At 47.9% G+C, this 13792-nt stretch overlaps 5 protein-coding genes and 1 non-coding gene across 6 annotated transcripts; 5 read left to right on the forward strand and 1 right to left on the reverse strand.

Annotated features, from left to right (window-relative positions):
* Positions 1 to 274: 274 nt before the first annotated feature.
* On the forward strand, positions 275 to 1685 carry L228DRAFT_260522 (putative translocator protein like protein). The gene is made up of 4 exons (XM_018334268.1): positions 275 to 600; positions 665 to 837; positions 906 to 1121; positions 1189 to 1685. Exons 1-4 carry the CDS (start codon positions 489 to 491, stop codon positions 1300 to 1302), a joined length of 615 nt encoding a protein of 204 aa, XP_018189309.1. The 5' UTR covers positions 275 to 488; the 3' UTR covers positions 1303 to 1685.
* Positions 1686 to 2262: 577 nt separating this feature from the next.
* Positions 2263 to 2386, forward strand: L228DRAFT_t62. The gene has a single exon. It is a non-coding gene; the product is annotated as a tRNA-Tyr (tRNA).
* Positions 2387 to 3128: 742 nt separating this feature from the next.
* L228DRAFT_253014 (hypothetical protein) lies at positions 3129 to 5219 on the forward strand (the record flags this gene model as incomplete). Its single annotated transcript, XM_018333724.1, has 4 exons — positions 3129 to 3299; positions 3430 to 3991; positions 4051 to 4313; positions 4368 to 5219. The coding sequence occupies 4 exons, from the start codon at positions 3129 to 3131 to the stop codon at positions 5217 to 5219; spliced, it is 1848 nt and encodes a 615-aa protein (XP_018189310.1).
* A 588-nt stretch (positions 5220 to 5807) lies between these two features.
* Positions 5808 to 8678, forward strand: L228DRAFT_246602 (succinate dehydrogenase). The gene is made up of 8 exons (XM_018332452.1): positions 5808 to 6017; positions 6116 to 6170; positions 6244 to 6317; positions 6375 to 6538; positions 6596 to 6760; positions 6820 to 8043; positions 8107 to 8316; positions 8374 to 8678. Exons 1-8 carry the CDS (start codon positions 5979 to 5981, stop codon positions 8381 to 8383), a joined length of 1941 nt encoding a protein of 646 aa, XP_018189311.1. The 5' UTR covers positions 5808 to 5978; the 3' UTR covers positions 8384 to 8678.
* Positions 8679 to 9246: 568 nt separating this feature from the next.
* Positions 9247 to 11163, reverse strand: L228DRAFT_229489 (putative proteasome regulatory particle subunit Rpt1). The gene is made up of 4 exons (XM_018330502.1): positions 10915 to 11163; positions 10713 to 10823; positions 10360 to 10593; positions 9247 to 10297 (listed from the first exon to the last, which is right to left on the reverse strand). The coding sequence occupies exons 1-4, from the start codon at positions 11007 to 11009 to the stop codon at positions 9418 to 9420; spliced, it is 1320 nt and encodes a 439-aa protein (XP_018189312.1). The 5' UTR covers positions 11010 to 11163; the 3' UTR covers positions 9247 to 9417.
* Positions 11164 to 11302: 139 nt separating this feature from the next.
* Positions 11303 to 13580, forward strand: L228DRAFT_246604 (T-complex protein 1 subunit delta). The gene is made up of 10 exons (XM_018332453.1): positions 11303 to 11437; positions 11490 to 11541; positions 11596 to 11618; positions 11670 to 11699; positions 11754 to 11783; positions 11843 to 12011; positions 12070 to 12473; positions 12528 to 12764; positions 12816 to 13054; positions 13111 to 13580. Exons 1-10 carry the CDS (start codon positions 11387 to 11389, stop codon positions 13475 to 13477), a joined length of 1602 nt encoding a protein of 533 aa, XP_018189313.1. The 5' UTR covers positions 11303 to 11386; the 3' UTR covers positions 13478 to 13580.
* Positions 13581 to 13792: the final 212 nt, after the last annotated feature.

Consider the following 13792-nt stretch of genomic DNA (forward strand, 5'->3'; position numbering starts at 1 on the left):
CGCAGGGGGAGCTTTGATTATGTCAGCTGAACTGATTCGCTTGTGAAGAATAGGGTACATTAGAGTACGATGGCGTATTCTCCAGTATTCAAGTGTCGATGATCAATCCCGGGGCGGATGAGAGGGCGGGAAGCCGAGGTTGGAGCAGCCAAAGAAGGAATAGTCTCGGTCGGGGTAGCTGTCTTCCATTTCGGGTAAAGACTTGTCAAGCTTGGGACCCCTCCCTTTGCTCAGTTGTAGGATGAGCTCATGTCGCCGCCTGGGCCGTCTGGGCCGTGCTATTACTATTGTAATGAACTATCCCGCGCTCACGGGGCTTGAATATCCGCTTTTTACCTGCCATTATCAACCATAAGACACCCAAGTAAAGTTCTAACTTGGATTTGATCTTCTCCGCTACCAGAAGCTTTACATTTTTTAATATCCTCCCACTCAAACACCCAATTCACATCGCTTTCGTAAGGGCAAAACGCCCAAACAAATATAATATGACGTCTTATATTCCATCAATTACCCTACCCGCCCAGGTGTTTGCTCAGCCTGCGGTATCTATTTTGCTGCCCATTGCGCTTGGTACTGGCGTTGGCTTTTCTGTGAAGCGTAGGTTTATTCTTGCTTGTCTACTTTTGTTTACCGATCCGCTGATTGAAATTTGCCCTTAAAGCCAAGGAGACACAGGAAACTTACCTTGCATTGAAGCAGCCACCGTATCGGCCTCCTCCAAAAATATTTCCGCCAGTTTGGACTGTCCTGTATGGACTGATGGGCTTTTCCGCGTACCGTGCCTGGACCACGGGCATGGCATCTTTGGATCCGCAGAAGGTCCTCCTGACCAAGGTACTGCGCCTTGCTATCCCACCGCCGTTGGGGCCATGTACTAACGAACTTTCCTTCTTTCAATGCAGCAAGGAGCAACACTTTACACGATTCAGCTTGCTTTGAATCTTGTCTGGATGCCACTCTTCTATGAGCTGAAAAGACCAATTGAGGCGACTGTTGATATCGTCGCTTTAACTGGCGTGACGGGCTACTTGACCTATATTTGGGGTCAGGTTGATGAGGTCGCCGGATGGGCCTTGACACCATACCTGGCGTGGCTAGGATTTGCCACCTACTTGAGTGTGAGTTACACTTGGAAATTTATTTCTTGAAACTTGCTGTAGTGCTAAAATATATCTTGTTCTATAGGCTGGCACTGGGTATTTGAATGGCTGGACTTTCGCTGATAAGGAGCGCAATGTTCCTCCATCCACGAAGAGCGAACACACCAAGTATGTTGATGAAGAGCCTGAGAAAAAGTAGAAGTGTCTACGCAATGTGAACTTACGGGTGGGAAGGCGCAACTAATCGGGTGGTTTTATTCGATTCAATATCTACGGGTTTCCAGTATGTTGTCTTTCGCACTTACAAGTTTTGTAACACGCGTCTCGATAATTGTGAGGTTTTCGCAAATACTGTATGTTGAGCTGTTTCATCCGCGCGAGGATTTTATAATGACCCAGGTGCTATGAATAGCCTGTCTGAGCAATGCCAAGTATTCATCGTAAGCTAAGGTTGGTCTTTGAAGACTTTGGCGCCAGATGCCTTGAGTAAAAATGCCTTTCTCTAAATGACGAATATGAGGTTGGCATCACAGATGGGACAATGCTGAAACTTTGAGCTAAATATGGGCAACATATAGGGGGAAAGTAAATTGTCCACTGTATATTAAGTTTCAATGTGACTTGGCAACAATATGGAAGCTCTCAGTCAATCCGGAGGGAGGCAGCTTCCTTGCCGTTGGCCGCCTGTAGAAACTGAAAGATTAAAATGCTTTTCAAGGCCCGCCACCCTTGGATCCCTGCAACGGATAGCTTCAGATTGTTTTCCTTCCTCATAACTACCAAAATATAACGCAAGTTGGACAACAGGGCCATTCGGCCTTATCAACCGTTGTTTTCGGGTATTAACGGCGGCTTTGTAGGGTTTGGTCTACTTGGTTATCAAGGCGGGAATTGCTCCTGGGTAGAAGTTCTGGAACTCATTCTGAACCAATTTCAAGGGTCATCACGCGTGTCAAAAAGTCACAGAGCATATAGCTGAAGTAAACGGATGAGGGGAGTTGCATCCTCGCCAACTTACTAGTTATACCTTAGGTACCTAAGGTACCTAGCCAAGACGTTTGAAGCTTCCGAGAATTCACACCTCGACAGAGTGTGCTTTGCGCTCCAAGGCAAATTGAGGGTACAATAATTACTTTTGTTGAATGGTTTTTAACAACAGCCCTTGGTGGTCTAGTTGGTTATGGCCCCCGGCTGTAATCGAAGTCTCTTGGACTCGAGCAAACTCGAGTATCCAATGACACCTGCTTACCGGGTGGTCGCGTGTTCGACTCACGCCCGAGGGATCAATTTTTTTTTCTCCCCCAGAAATGCCCGTCGGCGGTACGACGATGAAAGGGAAATATTTCTTTGCTTTTTATTTTATTTATTTTTGTCTTTTTCGAAATCTGGTAGAACACAGTATCTTCATATTAAATATCCAGAGATTTGCGATTCATTGCGAAAAATAAGTTATTATGGTCAAAACATTTTGTTCCATTATTTTTCGAAATCGAAAATAAGTTTTCTTTGCGGTCACGAAGTCAAAGGATTGATTCAATAATGATTTCGTTTTGATCAAATTATTTTCTTGACCAAGCCAACCAAAGAATGCAAAATATTAAGATATATATTAATAAATACCTTTCCTAGCGGCAACAATCTTGATTAACAGCAAAGACAAGAATCCCAACTCCACACCCGTGCAGGGATGTCGCATAAGGCCGAGGCGGCTGGAGTGGAAATGCTGTGGCGCACGGCATCGCGAAGCGCCGAAATTCCGACTTCGGGAACAATGACGGCGTCAAGGAGGCTCGGAGGTCAGCCCTCAACAATAATTTGGGACCTCGGCGTTCTTCCTGCTCTGAACATGACCGCCATATCTAACTTTGCTTCAAAAATAGCCAGCGATAATTTTATTTCCTATACCTTTTGACAATAAAGTGTAATATAAATGCATTAGCAATCAGCGAAGCTGCTTTCTACACTAATCGTTAGCTTTAAACTGAGTATACAATAATCCAAAAGCCTTGCATGGTCTTAGCAACCATGGCGAGCAAAGCTCCAGACCTACCTAGGGTATCATTGATCTATGATCTAATCTTGATGATTCTGAATACCCTGGTGGAGCTCTTTTTTAGAGCAATAGAGGTTCGCGGAAGATGGAAAATACCACGCAAAGGCGGTGTCATACTGGTCGCAGCGCCGCATGCAAATCAGGTATGTCAGCAGCTCATTGCAGCCCTGTTGTATCACCCAGTCAAATGTCTTTTCCCTGGAGCATCTTCTTGTATCAAATTCCTTGCTAATCATACCTAAAAAGTTCGTTGATTCTGTGGTCCTAATGCAGATCATGCGAAACATGAACCGGCAGGTCTCTTGGCTGATGGCCGAGAAATCATTCGAACGGAAGTTTGTTGGCGAAATTGCCAGAAAACTTGGCACTGTTCCTGTTGCCAGGACCATGGATAGAGCTAAGCCTGGAAAGGGCTCTGTTTACCTGCCTGATCCGATTGAGAATCCTTTGCTTTTACGCGGCATTGGAACTGATTTTACCGGACCAGATTTTGCCGTTGGGTCAACGATTTACTTACCAGCTATCAATGGACAATCTGAGCGGCTAGATATTGCAGACATCCGGGGTCCTGAAGAGGTTATTCTGAAGAAAGCACCGAGCTCCGCAGATGCCCTTTACCAGCTCACGGGAGAGCATAATGTTTTTGGGCTTGAATCGAACGTTGATTGCAAAAAGGGATATCCTAGCTTTGCAGGTTCCAGATACAAGGTTGCACCCCATATGGATCAAAGTCATGTTTACCAGGCTGTCTTCGATAGACTAAACCAGGGCGGCTGCGTTGGCATTTTCCCTGAGGGTGGTAGTCATGATCGGCCAGACCTTCTGCCACTGAAAGGTGTGCTTAAAGTATCTTAATATTTCACGAGAATCACTTGTTTGCTAATTCTACTCTAGCGGGTATAGCTATAATGGCACTCGGTGCAAGAGCCAATAATGCCGATGTCCAAGTGATTCCTGTTGGGCTCAATTACTTTCGCGCGCATAAATTTCGATCTAGAGCTGTCATAGAATTTGGTGACCCGGTCGAAATCCCAGAAAAGCTTGTTGAGATGTACAGGAAGGGAAGGCGACGCGAGGCTATAGGGGAGGTGTTAAATGATGTTTACAAATCACTCATCTCTGTCACGTTGAATTGTGCTGACTATGAAACATTGATGGTATGTTGGCGGTGGATTACCATAATGGAAAACTGCTAAAGCTTAACTGTGTAGGTCATCCAGTCTGCGAGACGTTTATACGCTGCAAGAAATCCGAAAATCTCGCTGTCTCAGGTTATCGAAATCAATAGGAGGTTGCTCAAGGGCTACAATGAACACCAAGGCGACCCAAGGATAATGAGACTTTTCACTGCCATTGATCAGTACAATCGACGGCTACGGCAATTGGGAATTCGCGATCATCAAGTCGAAACTGCTCGGCTTTCTGCATCCAGAGTTCTTTCCACTCTTCTCTATCGCTTTGGACTCCTCGTCGTTTTGAGCGTAGGGACATTACCTGGACTCGTTCTCTTTGCACCCGTTTTTGTTGCCTCGAAGATCATCTCAGACAAGAAATCCAAAGAGGCGCTCGCCGCGTCAAGTGTCAAGCTACGAGGACGCGATGTTATGGCCACTTGGAAGCTTCTCGTTGCACTTGCTTTTGCGCCTCTTCTATATACAGTCTATTCATTGCTTCTTGCCTACTGGACTTCTCGAAATCGCATCCAGGGCTATATCCCCGATGATGTGCCAATTTGGCGAATTATTTTTCTCGGATTCATTATTTTCCCAGCAATCAGCTTTGCTGCTTTACGCATCGGAGAAGTTGGCATGGACATTCTCAAATCCATGCGGCCATTGATTCTGTGTCTAGTTCCGACATCGGCCAGTACATTGGGAGAGCTCCAGGAACAAAGGGAACATTTGTCAAAGGAGGTCACAGATCTAATCAATACTTTTGGTCCCAGCATGTTCCCTGACTGTATGGCGACCCAGGCCAAGATTGCACAGCAACTGAAATCTCAGATCGCTAGCATGGCTCTAGACCCAGATGACTCCTTTGATCATTTTTGGATTCATCATTGAACTTAGGCATGTCATTGCCTGAGCAGTCTCTCCATTAACGGGGAGACTCACTCTACGATTATCGCATTCTGCGCATATTCCTGCTCTCTAGCTCTGCATTGAGAAATTTAACGCATCTGCCAATGTCAAGCATTGCAAAGGTGTCTAAGTAGAAAGGGACCTTCATGAGATATTCAAATGCAAAGACCCCGCAAAGCTTTGCCATAATAATGATATGAATGTTCAGACATTATTTCCACCGCTAGCGGATATAGAAACCATTTATCCTTCGAGAAGATTTGAGCGCCATCTCAAATTGCTTTTTAAAATGCTTGAACGGGCGTAGAGCACTACGACGGAGACAAAACGCATACGGTGTACGTGAAGGAAAACAAAACTTGACGGGATGGTCCCATGCAATGTGTTGGTGTCCTGGTGTGTACCAAGGTACTTTACTTTGTACCTCGTACTCGACAATCTTGTGATGCTGGAAAACCCAACTTGTTCCGCTTACATTGTGGTAGCGCTGATTGGTTGGTCGGTTGTGTGGAAGGGTACTTTGGCCGAGGGCCCGGCAACGAACTGAGGAAAGCTTAGCGGCATTATCTCACGACTTTGAAGCATCCCGATTCCTTCAACCCCATCCCTCTCATTCTCCAATCCACAATTCGGCATTCTCTTGTGTTGCCGACCACACGTCATTCCCTTCTTTCCTATTCAATTTAATATACTATCATCTTGATTGGAAAGCTTTGGTTGCCTTCGGAGGCTGTGGTCAAGATGAGCTCCATGGGAATGCGGAGCTTTGCCTCGTCAAAGGTTCGTAGCATCGCCTCCGACATTGAGCAGAGAAACAATTTCCGCAATTGAAGCTGAATATACTGGGGAATATGTTGCTGATTGATGTTGCTGTACAGCTGTCGAGAGGCATTAGAACGCCTGCTCGATACTTCTCGTCCACGCGACCGGCCGGTACGTGATTTACGGATTTCCTCGCACTGTCCTGTGTCAATGTCGAAATATTTCTGATCAATTGGAATGTTAGCTCGCATCATTGCGAATCAGCCGCTGCGCGCCAAGGAAGCCTCTCCTTTCGTGAGCAACAAGTATCCTGTTGTTGTACGTTTCCCCCGCATGAAAAAGGGTGCTTTGAGGCTGTTCTGATTGTTTCCCTAGGATCACGAGTACGATGCTATCGTTGTTGGTGCCGGTGGAGCAGGTCTCCGTGCGGCTTTCGGTCTGGCCGAGGCTGGCTTCAACACTGCCTGTATATCAAAGCTTTTCCCCACCCGTAGCCACACTGTCGCTGCTCAAGGTGGTATCAACGCTGCGCTCGGAAAGTACGTTAGGTCAGACACACGGTAGAAGAGATTCTGGATGCTAAATCTTCGCCACAGCATGCACGAGGATGACTGGCGGTGGCACATGTACGACACCGTCAAGGGTTCGGACTGGCTCGGTGACCAGGACGCCATCCACTACATGACTCGTGAGGCCCCGGCCAGTATCATTGAGCTTGAGAACTACGGATGCCCTTTCTCCAGAACGGAAGATGGCAAGATGTATGAAATATTTCCTGTTCGGACACAATCTGGATTCAGTTCTATTGACATTGTTCTAGTTACCAGCGTGCTTTTGGTGGACAGTCCAAGGAGTACGGCAAGGGAGGCCAGGCCTACCGGTGCTGCGCTGCCGCTGACCGTACCGGTCACGCTCTGCTCCACACTCTCTACGGCCAGTCCCTGAGACACAATACTAACTATTTCATCGAGTACTTCGCTATGGATCTGCTCATGGAGGACGGTGAGTGCAAGGGTGTCATTGCCTACAACCAGGAGGATGGCACTCTTCACCGTTTCCGTGCCCACCACACTGTTCTCGCCACTGGTGGTTACGGCCGTGCCTATTTCAGCTGTACCTCTGCTCACACTTGCACTGGTGACGGTATGGCTATGGTTGCTCGTGCTGGTCTTCCCAACCAGGACTTGGAGTTCGTCCAGTTCCACCCTACTGGTATCTACGGTGCTGGATGCTTGATCACTGAAGGCTCTCGAGGTGAGGGTGGCTACTTGCTCAACTCTGAGGGTGAGCGTTTCATGGAGAGATATGCCCCGACTGCCAAGGATCTTGCCTCTCGTGACGTCGTCTCTCGATCCATGACCCTTGAAATCCGCGAGGGCCGTGGTGTCGGCCCTGACAAGGACCACATCTACCTCCAGCTCAGCCACTTGCCCCCTGAGATTCTCCACGAGCGTCTGCCCGGTATCTCTGAGACCGCCTCCATTTTCGCCGGTGTCGATGTCCGCAAGCAGCCTATCCCTGTCTTGCCCACTGTCCACTACAACATGGGCGGTATCCCGACCAAATACACCGGTGAAGTCCTCACCATTGACGAGCAGGGCAACGACAAGGTTGTCCCTGGTCTCTTCGCTTGCGGTGAGGCCGCCTGTGTCTCTGTCCACGGTGCTAACCGTCTCGGTGCAAACTCTCTGCTCGACCTTGTCGTCTTCGGCCGTGCCGTTTCCCACACCATCCGTGACAACTTCACTCCTAACACGCCTCACAAGGAGACGAGCGCCGACCTTGGTGCCGAGTCCATTGCCACCCTCGACAAGGTCCGTACCGCCGAGGGGCCCAAGAGCACTGCCGATGTCCGCCTCGCCATGCAGAAGACTATGCAAACGGATGTCAGCGTCTTCAGAACGCAGGAGAGTTTGGATGAGGGTGTCTCGAAGATTCACGAGGTTGATGCCATGTTCAAGGATGTTGGCACCAAGGACCGCAGCATGATCTGGAACTCTGACCTTGTTGAGACTCTTGAGCTCCGTAACCTCTTGACTTGCGCGTAAGTGACTTATTTCTCCACATTTGGAGAATTACCAGAGCTTACTGAACTTTTTTCGAACAGTGTCCAAACCGCCGAGGCCGCTGCTAACCGCAAGGAGTCTCGTGGTGCCCACGCCCGCGAGGACTACCCCGACCGTGACGACGAGAACTGGATGAAGCACACTCTTACCTTCCAGAAGAAACCTCACGGCAAGACTGACTTGACCTACCGTAACGTCGTTGGCCACTCGCTCGACGAGAGCGAGTGCAAGTCTGTCCCTCCATTCAAGAGGTATGTTTCTGCACTTTCCACTTCATCAACGCGAAAATACTGACTCAAATTCCGCAGAACTTACTAAACGCATTTTCTCCGACAACCGAATAGACTCTCCTACACTTGAGAGTTCTAGTATATTTACCCCACGATTGTTGGCATGTAACTTCTTCATGTATTCGACCTAAATGCGAATGCCACTGGCAGCCATACACGCGTCAGGCATTACAGTAGGCTTTTTTCTTTTTGAGCCTCTTACTTTTTTTTTTTCCCTTTACTCTATAATTTCCCCTGCGTTTTTGTAACTTTTTGCGCCGTGTATGGAGTCAGCATCCCTTGTAAATGGAATGAATCTGTCAAAAAGAAGAAAGAACAAAAGCAAAAAAACTAGCATTGTGTGTGTCCGTTCGTTTCAATGCTTAAATGTGAGAAGATGTCCACAAAAACCGTAAAAGTTGTGTCCTAGTACTACCGGAATTTGTCTCGACAACGTCGAGTTCTTTTGGTCCTTTTCCCAGTCTGCCCCCTCGCTCTCCCATGCAGCGCCACTTATCCTTTTGCTAGTAAAATTCATTATTGGCGCTTCCCTGGCTCACACAGCGAGTATATAACCCAATTCCTGCCCTCCCCCACAACCCCGATTCCCTCTGCATAGCTTGATACTAAATTGTGAGGATGGAGTGGAGACTCCGTACCGCAGGCTGGCTTGTTATAGCATTGTTTCTCATGTGCAGCAGATTGTTCTTTGTTTCTTTCCGGAAGGTAGCTTTGGGTTGATATGTCCTGGCCCTTAGCTAGCAGAGATGTCTACTGTATTTATAAATCCAGGCTCTGCACCCTTTTAGCTTGGGATAAGAAAGTCCAAGTACCGGAATTGTCCGGGTTGGAGAGATGATGACAGTGGGACAGCCCAAATTTATTGCATCATGTAACACTAAAAAACGTGTAATTTGCACCATATATCATTGAATGGAAACGCTACCTGCTACCTTATAGATGTAAGAAAAGAAAAAAAAGGGTTCCCCATGCAAAAGTAAAATACAATCCGCCGTGCCCGAATACTAGCCGGCATGCCCAACCAAATGTGAGACAAACTCTCGAAACATGGGAAAATCTCGTCTAGTTGTACTGCATGTACGCAGCTGTCGAGTTGAATTTCAAGTTGCCCTTGATGACCTTGTCAACTGCAGCCAAGAAGTCCTTCTCCGTGGCAATCTTTCTCCGTGCGCGAATGGCGAACATGCCTGCTTCCGTGGAGACACTGCGAAGCTCTGCACCCGTGGCGTTGGGGCAAAGACGGGAGATGAGTTCCCATCGAATGTCACGCTCCACAGACATACTCTTGGCGTGGATGCGGAGAATGTTGGCTCGGCCCTCCATGTCGGGGAGGGAGAACTCAATCTTTCGATCAATACGGCCTGGACGCATAAGGGCAGGGTCCAGAGTCGAAGGCCGGTTAGTAGCGAACATGACCTTGATGTTTCCTCGCGAATCGAAACCGTCAAGCTGAGTGATAAGCTCCAACATGGTTCGCTGTACTTCATTGTCACCACCAGCACCGTCATCAAAACGGGCACCACCAATGGCATCGATTTCATCGAAGAAAATGATGCAAGCCTTTTTTGTTCTTGCCATTTCAAAAAGCTCTCGGACCATTCTTGCACCCTCGCCGACGTACTTTTGCACAAGCTCACTACCAATCACACGAATGAAGGTCGCGTCTGTTCGGTTGGCGACGGCTCTGGCGCAGAGAGTCTTTCCAGTTCCAGGAGGTCCGTAGAGCAGAGCTCCCTTCGGCGGGTCGATACCCAGGTTCACAAATCGTTCGGGGGAGAGCAACGGCATTTCCACAACTTCTCTGAGCTTCTCAATCTGGTCTTTGCATCCACCAACATCTCCGTATGTGACGTCTGGCTTATCCTCGACAGTCATCATTGTAACGCTGGGATCGATCTTGGGAGGAAGAGGAAGAAGAATCTGATACTTGTTGCGGTCCACACTAGCGGAGCGTCAGTAAAATAAAAGCGAAACCCAAAACGCAACGATCCTTCAGCAACATACCCGACACGCATGCCCTCCTCGATATCTGTTGGCGCAACTCGCTCGCCGAGGTTCACGACGAACTTCGCTATTTGCTTCACGTTGATGACATATTTGGACTTTTCCGCATCCTTCTCATCTTGGATAATCTTTGTACATCTTGCAACCTGAAGCGGCTGCTCTTCCTGCATACGTTGTCGATCGGCAGCAACATCCCAAAGGTGTGGCGGGGCGAGACCGGTGTCCGATTCCTGGTGCGATATTTAGTAAAAGGCGACATGATTGACAACTTGGACTAGCTACCTTAACACCTATATTCCATCCATTACAATTAGCAAATCTTCTATCATTTTTCGACTGGATGGAAAAAAGACATACCAATCTTCTCATTCACGCTAGTTTGTTTGTCCTTGATTTGCTTCTCAAGCCTCTTCAACGCATTAGCGTACGGCGCGGCACCGTAGGTTTTCAGCACCTGGATGTCGCTTTTGGGTGCGTTAGTTAATCCGTCCGTGAAAGCGCAGCGTGTCCATATTTGGTTCCATCTACAGAAGCTTTTGTAGTGGTTAAACATACTCATCTGATAGAGGAGTGATCTTCTTCTCAGGCTCCTCCTCGTCGGCGTAGTTCTTCTGGTACTTCTCCCAGTTTGCACCTGTGGCGCTAGGCATGGTGCGCTATGTGATGTGTTTGGATTGAGTTTCGAATTGCAGATAGAGTTTTTAAGCTTTTCTCTTTCCGAGATGGATACAACGATGACAGAAATGGTGAGAATGACCGATGCGTTGTAATTGGAGGTTGTAAGCTAGCTGGAGGTTGAGAACGAGGTAAGTTGGGTATGATGATAGTGATGCTTACCAAAGAGAGTCGTGCCGGGTAAGCGTCGGTTCAAGGAAGTTCACCGAAGCATGTTTCCCGAAATGGTGTTAGCGCGTTATCAACTCTTCAGTAATTCCCATTCCGTCGCGTCCTGTCGACAGAGTGGAATAGGTCGTGGTTATCTGTTGTTACCTTTTGTGCTTCGAATTTAAGAGTGTCTTCACCGAACATGGCCTCAGTGCAAGCGCCCTCATCAAACGCCGGCAACAATGCCTTCAGAGTTCGTGAATCTCAGTTTTTGTGGGCTTGTGACAGTACTAAGCATACTGCAGGATAAGGCGAAGCCTCAGGCGGTGCGGACCGCCAACATCGTGGCTGCAAGAGGTAAGGAAACTCTATTCATATTGACTTTATGAAACTTTGCTGAGTTTTAAATAGCTGTCGCGGATGCCATCAGAACGGTGAGCTGGACAACCGGAAATTCGCGGCACTTATACTAAAGCAACGTACAGTCCCTTGGACCTCGAGGAATGGACAAGATGGTGAGTAATAGTTCCTCACGCTCTCTTAAAAGAAGAAATACTGAAACTTTACAGATTCAAACTGGCAAAGGCGAGACTCTCATCGTACGCAAGCTCCAAAATTATACTCTTTTCGGCGAACCGACCCCCGCTAATGAAGATAGACCAACGATGGTAACACAATGCTGAAAGACATGAGTGTCATGCACCCGGCTGCAAAGATGCTCGTCGATCTCTCTGCTGCTCAGGATGTTGAGGCTGGTGATGGAACAACCTCCGTTGTCGTCATTGCAGGAAGTCTACTTGGAGCGGCGGAGAGACTGCTCGGAAAAGGCAAGCGACCCGGAAAGACGATTATACATCATTACATGCATTCTAATACTGTGAAAAGGAATTCACCCGACCGTCATCTCGGAATCTTTCCAGCGTGCTGCCGCCGCTGCTGTTCAGACTCTCCACGACATGTCACAGCCTATCTCTCTGACGGACCGCGCTACCCTTCTCCAAGCCGCTTCTACGTCTCTTTCGTCGAAGATTGTCTCTCAATATTCCAACCTCCTCGGCCCGATGGCCGTCGACTCCGTTCTTAAGGTGATCGATCCTAAGACTGCTGACAATGTCGACCTCCGTAACATCCGGATAGTGAAGAAAGTTGGCGGCACTATTGACGAAAGCGAGATGGTGGATGGCCTTGTCCTTACACAGCCCGTGATTAAGAGCGCCAACGGACCTACAAGAATGGAGAAGGCCCGGATAGGATTGATCCAGTTCCAGCTAAGCCCGCCGAAGCCTGATGTATGTCGCGCAAACGACTGAGCGTTGAAGAAAGGGCTGACATTTGTGCTATAGATGGAAAACCAGGTCGTTGTCAACGACTACAGGCAGATGGATAAGATTTTGAAGGAGGAGCGAACGTATCTTTTGAACATGGTCAAGAAGATCAAGAAGGCCAAATGCAACGTTCTCTTCATTCAGAAGTCTATTCTCCGGGACGCTGTTAACGACTTGAGTTTGCACTTCCTCGCCAAATTGAACATCCTCGCAATCAAGGACATTGAGAGAGACGAGGTTGAGTTCATTTGCAAGGTGAGCCACGCAAGAAAAGAACCGTATGAGTTAGTATTAATTTGAATATAGAGTACCGGCTGCAAGCCTATTGCCGACATTGACTCCTTCACGGAAGACAAGCTCGGCTCAGCGGAGCTCGTCGAGGAGGTCCAATCCTCAGGCGCCCGCACAGTCAAGGTTACTGGCGTTAAGAGTGCTACCCAGACCGTCTCCATTGTCTGCAGAGGAGCAAACTCTCTGATCTTGGATGAGGCTGAGCGTAGTTTGCACGATGCGCTCTGCGTCATTCGCTGTTTGGTAAAGAAGAAGTAAGCTGTACCAAGCTTCTATTTTATGAGCTATGGCTAACGTGTACACTTGCTAGGGCTTTGATTGCTGGTGGTGGAGCTCCCGAAATTGAGGTCGCTCAAGCTCTTGCAAAACAGGCTCGTTCCCTGACTGGAACCGAGGCCATCTGCTGGAAGGCATTTGCCGATGCGATGGAAGTCATCCCTACCACTCTCGCTGAGAACGCGGGCCTCAACTCGATCAAGGTCGTCACAGACCTGAGACACAGACATGCCATCGGTGAAAAGAATGCTGGTGTTAGCATCCGAAGTGGCGGCGTCAAGAACAACATTACTGAAGAGAAGGTTTTGCAGCCTTTGCTTGTCAGCACGAGTGCTATTGAGCTGGCTGCGGAGACCGTGAAGATGATTCTGAGAATTGATGACATTGCCCTTGCGCGATAAATCTAAAAAGAAGTTCTTTGATTTATTTGTATGATACTTGAGCCTCATTAGACATTTCATCAACGGGAACACATCATTCATATTTTTGCTCAAATAAGACCGGATTTGCCATTGCGTTGGAACACTGTGCATTTCGTTACTGTACACCAGATGTTCTATGAATTGATATATATATATATGCTTTAAACGACTTTACTCTATTTCACTGCCTTTGTTCATTTCACGTTGCCCCAGAGATAATAAGCTTAAACGTGACTTGGCGCCGTCATTTAAAGTCGATGACGCGCCTGACTCGCAAACGACGCGTCTACCGAG

The sequence above is a fragment of the Xylona heveae genome (genome assembly GCF_001619985.1).
Source record: "Xylona heveae TC161 unplaced genomic scaffold L228scaffold_4, whole genome shotgun sequence".
NCBI lineage: Eukaryota > Fungi > Ascomycota > Xylonomycetes > Xylonales > Xylonaceae > Xylona > Xylona heveae.

Bases quoted from the DNA above. Each gene is read 5' to 3' on its own strand.
- L228DRAFT_260522 (XM_018334268.1), top strand. From the start codon at position 489: ATGACGTCTTATATTCCATCAATTACCCTACCCGCCCAGGTGTTTGCT. The intron at 601-664 runs GTAGGTTTATTC...TTGCCCTTAAAG, and splicing joins CGTTGGCTTTTCTGTGAAGC to CCAAGGAGACACAGGAAACT. The intron at 1,122-1,188 runs GTGAGTTACACT...CTTGTTCTATAG, and splicing joins GATTTGCCACCTACTTGAGT to GCTGGCACTGGGTATTTGAA.
- L228DRAFT_229489 (XM_018330502.1), bottom strand. From the start codon at position 11,009: ATGCCTAGCGCCACAGGTGCAAACTGGGAGAAGTACCAGAAGAACTAC. The intron at 10,824-10,914 runs GTATGTTTAACC...CGCACCCAAAAG, and splicing joins ATCACTCCTCTATCAGATGA to CGACATCCAGGTGCTGAAAA. The intron at 10,594-10,712 runs GTCTTTTTTCCA...CTAAATATCGCA, and splicing joins GTGAATGAGAAGATTGGTAT to CCAGGAATCGGACACCGGTC.
- L228DRAFT_246602 (XM_018332452.1), top strand. From the start codon at position 5,979: ATGAGCTCCATGGGAATGCGGAGCTTTGCCTCGTCAAAG. The intron at 6,171-6,243 runs GTACGTGATTTA...TTGGAATGTTAG, and splicing joins CTCGTCCACGCGACCGGCCG to CTCGCATCATTGCGAATCAG. The intron at 6,539-6,595 runs GTACGTTAGGTC...TCTTCGCCACAG, and splicing joins ATCAACGCTGCGCTCGGAAA to CATGCACGAGGATGACTGGC.
- L228DRAFT_246604 (XM_018332453.1), top strand. From the start codon at position 11,387: ATGGCCTCAGTGCAAGCGCCCTCATCAAACGCCGGCAACAATGCCTTC. The intron at 11,542-11,595 runs GTAAGGAAACTC...AGTTTTAAATAG, and splicing joins CAACATCGTGGCTGCAAGAG to CTGTCGCGGATGCCATCAGA. The intron at 11,619-11,669 runs GTGAGCTGGACA...AGCAACGTACAG, and splicing joins TCGCGGATGCCATCAGAACG to TCCCTTGGACCTCGAGGAAT.